The sequence below is a fragment of the Chiloscyllium punctatum genome, chromosome 11 (genome assembly GCF_047496795.1).
Source record: "Chiloscyllium punctatum isolate Juve2018m chromosome 11, sChiPun1.3, whole genome shotgun sequence".
Lineage (NCBI taxonomy): Eukaryota > Metazoa > Chordata > Chondrichthyes > Orectolobiformes > Hemiscylliidae > Chiloscyllium > Chiloscyllium punctatum.
This window is the reverse complement of record NC_092749.1, coordinates 28,677,605-28,688,884: the sequence shown is the minus strand read 5'-3', so window position 1 is coordinate 28,688,884 and position 11,280 is coordinate 28,677,605. Positions and strand designations below refer to the sequence as shown.

Genomic DNA, 11,280 nt, shown 5'->3' with positions numbered 1-11,280 from the left:
TTGCAATCTGGCCTAATTCAGATAGTGTATAGTCTTGTTACAAGTCAATAGAGATAAGAATGGAACATGTTGGAAGTCTGAAACAAAAACCTGAAATGCTATAGAACATAACAGATCATTCCACATCTGAAAGAGAAAAGAAAGGCTAATAAAATTGAATTCTTCAGAAAATCATTGTTAAGTATCTGATAATGGTCCATTAATTCAATAGATAAGCTTCACCAATAACACAAATTGAAAGGGCAAATTATAATTAACATTGATGATGTGGAGATGACGGTGTTGATACTGGGGTGCACAAAGTTAAAAATCACACAACACCAGGTTATAGTCCAACAGGTTTTTTTGGAAGCACTAGCTTTCGTAGCACTGCTCCTTCATCAGCTAGATCCTTCCTCAGACAACTGCCTGATGATGGAGCAGTGCACTGAAAGCTAGGACTTCCAAATAAACCTGTTGGACTATATAACCTGGTGTTGGGTGATTTTTTAAAATTAATATTGAAACATACTACATTATGACACGACATTGCTCTGACTTCAGGAGGTTATTTTGTCTTGGTTTTTTTTTTGAAGAGTGATTGTAAGGCAGAGGCAGAGAGCAGTCTGGGGTGATGTAAACAGCTTGGCACAGCTTGGTATTTTTAAACAGCTTGAATGGGTGTGGTCAGCTCACACAGATCCAGATTTCTGGGTTTGCTTTTTTCTTTATAGCATCAGAAGCTATTGGAGTCTCAACAGAGTTGGAAGCTTCAGTAAATATCTCTTGGCTACTACTCTCTCTGAATTTTCTCTTGATATTTTATTAGTCCTGGATTAGAGAACTGCTTGCGCGAATCTTTGCCTGAATTTGCCTTGTTGCCAAAGGTGTGTTTATGGGATGTTATTATATTGGAACAGTTAATTAGTAATAGTTACTGTATCAATTATTCTGTTGTTATCCAATCGAGTTGTTATTCTAAGTCTTCTTTCTTTTATTGCGGTTCAACTATAGTGTTTAAATAAATTGTGTTCTGCTTAACATCAAGTAGTTTAACCAGTGCATTGCATCTGACGCATAGCACTTCACATCTGCCTTGAAAATAAGAAAAAGTCTGTTCTACCTTCTTAAAATATTTGGAGGGGGTCTGGTCTGGTCCATAACACATTCACCTGCACAAGTAAAATCCCATATGTCTCGGAATGCTAGAAAAATAATGTTGTGAGGGTAACATCTTGTACATTTTCTGTGTGTTTTAAAATCTAAAGGTCATTAAGCTTGCCACTGAGCCAAATCCAGCATAATGTATTCGACACCTTCGCATCAGAGCCATTGCGGTCACATATAATTAAGCTCCTAAATCTCTCGAGATTCACACAGATGATCTCTCCCATTGACATGACAGCTAGTGGACTTAGTTAATAATGGTGAAGAAGCTAAGGCAAATACAAAGTTCAAAGTAAATTCATTCCCTTAACAAATACAGTTTTCTGATGTCTATAAAATTGTTGTAATCCATTAAGACATACAATTGTGAAGTTAACACAGAACATAATGCAATAATTTACAGCTCTTGTTAGAATCTATTGCTAGTTATAACTCTCATTCTTTTAATGAGATGCCCTAGGGAACACAGCATTGATTTAAACTTTGTTGGAATTAATTGGTACAGACAATCTGTCTCCAAGCAGGAATGCAGCTCTGCTCTTGATCCCATTAAATGACATCATGCATTTACATAATTATTTTAGACATTGTTAATTCTATTGAGAATGATATTTTTGAGCTGGAAGTCTGCAATCAAAGACCTTTTAAGTGGGTGGAGCTTACCTAAATTATGGTGGTATACAAACAGGCAAGATGGCTGCTTCTATTGAACAATGCTTGCATGGGCGAAATCATGCTGTAGATATTTTTAATTACTCTGGTCAAATGATGTTATGACGTATCACTGGAGTAGGTAGGATGTGAACTTAGAACTTCTGGCCACAGGTGTAGGGCTATTACCACTGGGCCCCAAAGTCATGCTGTAATTTTGAACAGGGAAACATGACACGAACTTCCTCCAGAGTTCAGAGTTCAGTCATCAGAGCAGGGTAATTGTGTGGAAAAAAAATATTTAGTGGTAGTTGTACCATGTGATTTCAGAAAATGCTCTTCCACACAGCTCGATTGCAATATCACAGATAAAACACAAAGGAAAACACTCATTAAGCAGGGTTTTAAATACGAGTCCCAAAACTCAAAATATATCATGGGTGAATTCAGATGTACTGGGTTTGGCAATATTTATGCATGATCAGTTGCTTCAGTTTACAAAAGCTTCACCTTAAAAAAAGAAAGATACGTGCTTTTATTCTGAATGTTTTATTTCGAAAGATTTGCATTACAATTTAAAACAACTCAAATGAAGTATTCTACACAGTTACTTTACAATGGTGGTCGATGAAATCCCTGAATGAATATTGCTTCAGCTTCAATCAGAAATGAGTGGGCAGTTATTCCTCAATCACTATATTTAATACAAGTGGCAGAAAAAATGGGAGGCAACAACCAAGTTTAAACACTGCATTCTTGGCTGATGAAACTGGTTCTGAATCTACAATCAAGTACACAACACTTGGTAACTACAGATTTATCAATAACCTTAAACCTAAAAAATAGTTGTTACATTGATCAGCTTGCTTTTTTAATTGTTCTGTTTTGCTTGCATAATAAACATGCAATGAAATATCTTTATTTTCTTCTGAAAGAATCTTTTTAAGCAAAGATTCAGATCGTTACTGTATTGCATAAGAGCATTACCAAAATAAGGAAGAGCTAAATAACCAGAAACTAACATCTTAGGTTCATGTGAATGTCCTACACTTCTCCTGAGACGCACGGCAGTCAGACAGAAGCATGTACATCAAAAATTTGATTTACAGTGTGACACGGTCATGCACACAACTCCTTGCATAGCTCAACCCACATATAGTAAGGCACTATTTCCTCATCACAGCCCAGTGTCCATAAGCAGATTGCTCTGCACATCAAAAAGTATATACCATTCCAGATGAAGAAATACATAAATGTATAAGATGAGAGCAATTTATCATCTTTCATGTATGTGCTCACAAGATGAAGATAATGTCTTAAAACGTCTCTGCACACAGTTTGAAATCAATTTTTGTTTTCTCTACATCAATTTGAAAGCAGATGCGCTGACAGAGCGGACTCAGTGGGCTATAGCTTCGGTGGTCCAAGTGCACACTGATCAGGTTATATACAGAAAAAGAGTTTGAAAGCATTCAAAGAAGAAAGCTGTAGGTATTTCAACATCTGTGAATCAGCTAAGTCCTTGTTCAGTTGAGCTGGTCCTCATACTGCTTACGGAAGCAATCTCCGGCAGGAAAGAATTCCCAGCAACGTTCCTGATACATTTTCCATACATAGGACTCCTGTCAGATAAACAATATGGTGTTATGTGGGCCAGTGCATGGCAGATACTTTGCAAGGGTTCAGAAAAACTTTACAAGCAAGTTGCAGGGTTGGAGGGTTTGAGCTATAGGGAGAGGCTGAACAGGGTGGGGCTATTTTCCCTGGAGTGTTGGAGGCTGAGGGGTGACCTTATAAAAGTTTATAAAATCATGAGGGGCATGGATAGGATGAATAGCCAAGGTCTTTTTCCAGGGGTGGGGTAATCCAAAACTAGAGGGCATAGGTTTAAGGTGAGAGGGAAAAGATTTAAAAGGAACCCAAGGGGCATCTTTTTCATGCAGATGGTGGTGAGTGTATGGGATGAGCTTCCAGAAGAAGTGGTGGACGCTGGTACAATTGCAACATTTAAAAGGTGTCTGGATGGGTATATGAATAGGAAAGGCTTAGAGGGATACAGACCAAATGCTGGCAAATGGGGCTAGATTAATTCTGGTTGGCATGGATGAGTTAGACCAAAGGGTCTGTTTCCGTGCTGTACATCTCTCTGACTCTATGACACTCAACAAACAATGAGCAATACGATAAGCCTCAACTAACTAGGAAAGATGGAGGTACAATGATAATTACACTACATCTAGTAATCCAGAACACCAGGTCAGGGTCCTGAGGTCATGAGTTTGAATCCCACCATGGCAGATGGTGAAATTTGAATTCAATAAAAATGTGGAATAAAGAGCTAGCCTAACAGTGATTAATTAACATTAAAAATCCATTGGGTTCACTAATGTCCTTTAGGGAAGGGAACTGCTGTCCTGACCTCACCTATATGTGACTCCAGATTCACTTGATTCCTATCTGCCTGCTGAGTAATAAATGTTGGCCTAACCAACAACAGATGATTTTCTTTGTCAAAAGGGAAGTGCTTACAAAGAGAATGAGTAAGAAATTCCAATTCACATAGAGAACAACAGAATCATGGAGTAGACAAATGGAGAACTGCTCAAAGAATGAGGGTAGGTGCTTTAAAAGCTGCTTTCTCTGTGTATCAGTCTTTTAATGCACAAAAGGATGAGTAATTCATATGCAAATTGTTTTATATCTTTCTTCCCGACCCAGCCAAGCAATGAACAGTGTGGCCTAAATGGGACTGCAGATGTTGGGACCCTGATTAGATTACTTACAGTGTGGAAACAGGTCCTTCGGCCCAACAAGTCCACACCGACCCGCCGAAGCGCAAGCCACCCATACCCCTTTTAGCTAACACTACAGGCAATTTAGCATGGCCAATTCACCTGACCTGCACATCTTTGGACTGTGGGAGGAAACCAGAGCACCCGGAGGAAACCCACGCAGACACGGGGAGAATGTGCAAACTCCACACAGTCAGTCACCTGAGTCAGGAATTGAACCCGGGTCTCTGGTGCTGTGAGGCAGCAGTGCTAACCACTGTGCCACCGTGCCGCCCAAATGTGGTGATGCAAAAGCAGGACGCAAACCCTGACTGACAGCAGCAGGAAGAGCTTGGCAATTCTACCACAGTCAGCTTCCTAAAAAGTTCCCTGCAGACCCTGACAAGCACCTGACAGTTACTGGCCCAATCAGAGAACCCACAGCACTGAAGCCCGACCCGTCCTATCAAGAGCTGGACAAGAGAAGTGGGAAAATATTTTTGAAGATTACAGAGCTGAGGACTGGAAGGGAGATCCCACAGTGGGAGACCCACAGTTGCGCCATCAAGTCTGGCTATTATCTCAGGCAGCAGGAAAAAAGCTGCCCCTTTATTTAGCTACAAGCCTCACAATGCCACTGGTGAGGGTGGCTGGTCCTACCAATAGCACTGCCAAAAATGACTTCTAATTGGACCTTTCATTATGGCACTTTTCCAGCTCCTTGGAACAGGCAGCATCTCCCCATCCAGTCTCATTACTAAAGCCTCTGAATTATTAAGGGGATCAAGGTTTACAGGGAGAAGGTAGGGGAATGGGCTGAAGGACATTTCAGCCATGATTGAAAGGTGGAGAAGACTCGATGGGCTGAAAGGCCTAATTCTGCTCCGATATATTATGATCTTAAAATCATACTGGGGGGGCAATCTGATATGGCTGAAATGCAATTGCTTGTGCAATTGGTAAAATGCTGGCGTGGATCTTTGTAAAATATCTCTTCGGCCCACTCTAATCATGACCAAGAATCATGAAGTTTCATAACTGGCCATTTGCCGAAGGACTTGGCAAAACTTGGTGGTTGTAAATGAAAGGATGAATTGTAACAGGAAAGTTAGGGAGTATGTGAAAAAGAAATGATGGCCATCTATGTGCCCTGAGTAGACAACCTTTACTCCGAATTAATGCTGACAGGCAGGAGGCTGGAAGAACCCAGCAAGCCAGGCAGCATTAGGAAGTGGAGAGGTCGACGTTTCGGTTACACCCCAAACGTCAATGTCTCTACCTCCTGAAGCTGCCTGGCTTGCTGTGTTCTTCCAGCCTCCTGCCTGTCTACTTTGGACTCCAGCATCTGCAGTTTTACTTTGTCTCCTAATTAATGCTAGCAAACATGCTAACATCTTGAAGTGTTATAGCATTAGTCCAACCATTTCCACTCTATTAGAAAGTGAGGCAGCCTTACCTGCCCAGTGTGCTCTGTTTCATCTTTGTTAATTAGATACATCAAGAAAAACCTGTAGGAATAAAGACATATGTTTGTAACATCTAAACAGACATTGTATGCATTGATCTGAAACTGATTCATGTACAAATTCTATGTTATTAAATGGAGCCTCTCCTTATGAGATGGGCTTTGAAAACAGATGCACTGATCGTGATAACACACAGTATGCTGTTATTGAATTCTTCCTAGAATTTCTATCTTGTACATTTGGATAATGGTTTTCTCCGTTACTCATCCTTGTGTTGTGAGGGTCTGTTTGAATCAAGAATGTGGCAGTTTTCATCAAATTTGAAGGAAGAAAATGAGCATTAGATTTGGATTTTAGACTTGGAGTACTTACAGTGTGGAAACAGGCCCTTCGTCACAACAAGCCCACACCGACGCTTCGAAGAGCAACCCACCCATACCCACTCCCCTACATTTACCTCATTAATGGGGAGTCGAATCAGACAGTACACTGAATTAAATGAGACACTTCCTGCTGCATACTCAATAATACCAGCAACCCAAACTGCTTGAATTCCACCATATCACATTCAATAAACTGAGACTCTGCTTGATTTTCCATTTTATTTTGTGGCTAGCTGCAATAACACAGTGTGCAACAAAGATTCAGACTGACTCGTAATGTATTACCTGCCATGCAACCAATTCCATGAATTGTCAAGATAGTGGAGCTAAAAATTCCCTTCTCCCAAATTAACACATTGTATAAAAAATGCATAAATGAATGTACAATTTATTCCCCTCAAAATGTACTGAGGGGAATAAATTCTTTGCTGTAGATAGCTGTAAATGCTGAGGAAGACATACTTTTGATCAGTAAAGGAATCAAGGGTTATGGAGAAAAGGCAGGAAAGTGGAGTTTAGAATTATCAGGTCATCTTAGTGAAGGACGAAGCAGACTTGATGGGCTGAATGGCCTACTTCTACTCCTACATCTCATGGTCTTATTAAGTGATGGTTGTTAAAATAATTTAAGAAAGTGCATGCCTGTTTTCACCAGACACAGCAAAGATCGTAATACAAGGGAAGTGAGTAAACCAATCTAGTTACAGTTTGCTTGATAAGCTATTAATGGATGTAAATCCCAAGCTTCTACTTCATTAGCAGATTTAAATGATCTCAAATAATGTGGTAAAGTGCAGCTCATACTGTGTTCATTGTCTCCATGGTATCTTTACAGTACTAATTAAAAATGTTGCTTCACTAGTTATTGTTGCTGCCCAAGACTATTCCACTGCGTTACAATGGCACGAATGACAAGTAGTAATTTAGTATTCCATTATCCAGGCTTCATTCAGAACTAAAAACACAGGTCACGACTAGTACCTTGTATGTTTTATATGGTTTTGATAATGTTGTTATAAATCTGTGGTTCTCAAATCCCCTTATATAAAATAGTTTTCATGGTATATGGCATAACTGGCTAGGCCGTCCCAAATGTCTAGAGGACAGCTAAGTACATTTTGAAGCAGATTTTGGTTCACAAAAACACAGGGGCCATTTGGCCCAGTTCTGCCATTCGACAGAAACATGGTGTACCCCGTTACCACTTTCTCCCCAAACCCATTGACCTTAAGAACCACATCTAATTCCTTCTTCACAATGTGTTAACAGCTTTCTGTGGGTTCCATAGTCATCATTAGGTTAGCTTTATATTGCAAATTTTCTGTCATGGTGGGAGTTGAACCCATGTCTCAGCTTAGGGTTATAGATTACTAGTCCAGTGACATTACACCATGCCACCATCTCCCTCAAGAATGGTGCTTCCCAGGAACATTTTTGGAGGTTGGTGCTAGTTTTGGGCTGAAATGGCAAGAGAGTACCATTGTCTGCCCAGAGTGATGTGGATACACTAGGATGTGAAGCAATGGATGGGGTTCCACATGATGGCAGTGGTGCTGGACAGTGAAGTTGGGATCTGGCATGTCTTAGAAAGGGATGTTGGGGCAGTAGAAACCCTGGGACTGTTGGAGGCACTTGGTGTGAGAATTCTCAAGCAATGCAACATGGGAGGAAGTCATTGGGAGCAAAGGAAAGAAAGGTCTGGAAGTGGTGGGAGTAACAAAGGGGAGAAAGGGTAAAGGAACTCAGGATGGGTTCAGATGAAATGGTTGGAAGGAACAGTGTAATGGAAGAAATACTAGCAGGATTAAGGCCAGTTCAAAAAAAATCTTTATATTAAGCTGGAAGATCCTGCATTATCTAATTTGTATACATCCTGTTTTCTATTTAAATACCAATGAGCTTCTCAACTAGTGTCAAACCCATTTGAGTAATCTGAGAAAAAGCCTGTCTTGCTAAAGGAACTATATAACTGGCTTTAAATTGATCAAGCTCTTACAGCACTTTGCCAGGCATCTTTTGCCTTTCCATTCTTTTCTGAATAATTAGTTCACTTTATAGCTAAGGCCAAAAGAAGAAAAAATGGTGTCTCCCTTTTCCTGGAATATTCTCCCTGTTTGGCTCCTTTTCCCTGCCCTTTTCTTTATTCTTCTCTCCACCTTTCTATTTGCCTTCTACTTGTTTTTACCTCATGGTTTTCCCACATTTTCTCTCAATGCCATCTCCCTTTCTATCCAGTTGTACTTTTTGCATTTAAATTTCTAAACCTTGTCAAGAACTATAATCAGAACAGCTCTCTCTTCCCCTCTGTGTATTACTATATCCAGAACACTGCAACATTACTGTCAAATGCTGTTGTAAATTTGTAATAAAAGATGCCTTATAGGCAGAAGAATGGGAATTGAGGAATTTTCTAGTCAGAGAGAATCTGACTGATTTTAAATTCTGTTGGTTTAATTTGTTTCATTCTTTTCTTGGGGAAAACTTCTCTCATGAAAATTAATGAAATTACTTTGTCATTCTATTTATTTATGACACACAGAAACCAGGGAACTTGCAAAATTAATCGATCAATTCAATAATATGGATTCAGCTTTGGCAATTCCTTTATTATGGTTTCTTGCTATTTATCCGAATATTATGCTGCCAGGATGAAATAACAAGAGATTCTAGCAAGGCTCAGACAGTGGTCTTTCAGAAATACAAACGCACAACACTGAAAATACTAGACATCATTTGGAGATGCCAGTGTTGGACTGGGGTGTACAAAGTTAAAATCACACAATATCAGGTTATAGTCCAACAGGTTTAATTGGAAGCATTAACTTTCGGAGCGCTGCTCCTTCATCAGGTGGTTCATCAACAACCTGATGAAGGAGCGCTGCTCCAAAAGCTGGTGCTTCCAATTAAACCTGTTGGACTATAACCTGATATTGTGTGATTTTTAACAAGATACTGGAGATCTGAAATAAAAACAGAAGATATTGGAAATACTCAAGAAGTCAGGCAGCCACTATGGAGAGAAACAGAGTTAATATTTCAGTTCCATGGTGACCCTTCATCAGAATGAGAAACAAGATATTTCAGCTATTACAAGGGGGCATAGCTTTAAATTAAGGGGGGGTAGATATAGGACTGATGTTAGGGGTAGGTTCTTCACTCAGCGAGTCGTAAGTTCATGGAATGCCCTGCCAGTAGCAGTAGTGGACTCTCCCTCTTTATGGGTTTTTAAGCGGGCATTGGATAGGTATATGGAGGATAGTGGGTTAGTGTAGGTTAGGTGGGCTTTGATCGGCGCAACATCGAGGGCTGAAGGGCCTGTACTGCGCTGTATTCTTCTATGTTCTATGTTCTATGTTCTAAGATGGGGTGAAGCACTCAATTCCTCTTGGCCCCATTTGCAGGGCTTTAAAAACACTCCCCTTCTCCCTGAACCACGTCTTTGCAACTGCTGAGCTTCCCAAGACCTGAGAAACCACGCTGCACACTGTAAAACCCCACAAAGCAGGTTAATTCAGAGGCAGCCAACTTCAGTAATATCTTTAAATTGTAAACCCGTCTCCTGGGATTATGTATGTTTCCCAGTCTCTTGTTCTGCTGCTGTTCATGCCAGAGGTGGTTGGGTGGGAGGTGAGTTACTGTCAGGATTCAGAAATTTTAAATGATAACATCTGATGTGACCCTAAGCCTAATCACTTACGTCCACTCAATGTCTCAAGTGTGGATGTCAAATCATAGGGTAGTATTAGCACTATAAAAATGACCACTCCAACACTGCACACAATCTATCTTTGCATTATAAATCACCCAGAAGCTTCATGTACCAAGAAGCCTCATACTTGCACGCCAAAAATGGCAATTCAACTGAGCTGAACTAAATCACTTGTCTAATATTTATCACATATTTATGTGTTTATATAATTTTTCTAATCATATCTCAGCTCAAACTTTCATTTGCAAGTTTACAGCTGCACAAACGTCTTTTCAAAGTTTACTGCCTCCACCTGCAGGTTCAGCAGCAGTTCCTGAAGCTCAGCAATGCAAATGGCTTCTATCCATAAAAGGATGTGGTGTGAAGCTCAACATTAGACAGAGTTATTTTCCTTGGCGGATTTCATTCCTATTTCATATATTTAAAAAAAAAACAGCACTGACGAGGGCTGTTTGTTTTCTTTTCTCTTCTGGTGGCCATATAGCTGATTAAAAAAATCCACGCATGCTGCTTTTGTGTGATTGAGTAGCAGGAAATGCAAGTACTTACAGGTAATTTGCCAAGTTATGTTCCTGCAGCGTGTGAGTCTCAAAGCCGTGAGGGACCGTGTCGAAGTAATCATTGCCAATCCCACAGATGAAGCACTTGGTCTGAAAGAGATTTTAAAAAAGTAAAATAAAAGAAGATTGGCATGTGAAGTCTCTAGATCACTATTGTCTGACGACCATAATCAGTTGGTGGGGTGGGCTTGAGATCCAGGAGATGGGTCTATGTGATTGGTCTGTCCATCTTTTGGCTTAAACATCGCAAGTATCCAGATTTACCTCCAAACGGTCACATATTCCTTTCCAAGCTGTGGGAAATTATGATGGGAATTTGAGATATTTGCATATCTAAAATTAAATTGATCTTACATTATTTGTCCATGAAAGTAGGTTTGGTGAATGTAATTCCCATGCAGAGTTTTTTTTATCAGCACAGCATACCCCAAAAGGGGGACTGTTTACATTTTGCTTTAAATGAGCTTGACTAATCTTTTAATTATAATGGGAATAGCATAACCTAAAATAAAACATAACCTCAGCAGATAGATTTTCAGATCCTTGCCTGGCCTTATAAATTGTCCACTTGATTTAAGAATCAATGGAGATGAA

The 11,280-nt window shown here is 39.9% G+C and overlaps 1 protein-coding gene across 2 annotated transcripts in view; it reads right to left on the bottom strand.

Annotated features, from left to right (window-relative positions):
- Nucleotides 1-2,368: 2,368 nt before the first annotated feature.
- Nucleotides 2,369-11,280, bottom strand: part of ryr2a (ryanodine receptor 2a (cardiac)) — a 758,045-nt gene continuing 749,133 nt past the window's right edge. For both annotated transcript variants that reach the window (XM_072580564.1, XM_072580565.1), the window contains 3 exons: nucleotides 10,676-10,776; nucleotides 6,025-6,076; nucleotides 2,369-3,419 (listed from right to left, as the gene is read on the bottom strand). In XM_072580564.1, coding sequence (XP_072436665.1) covers nucleotides 3,324-3,419; nucleotides 6,025-6,076; nucleotides 10,676-10,776 — 249 coding nt within the window. In that variant the 3' untranslated portion in view covers nucleotides 2,369-3,323. The remainder of the gene's footprint in view (nucleotides 3,420-6,024; nucleotides 6,077-10,675; nucleotides 10,777-11,280) is intronic.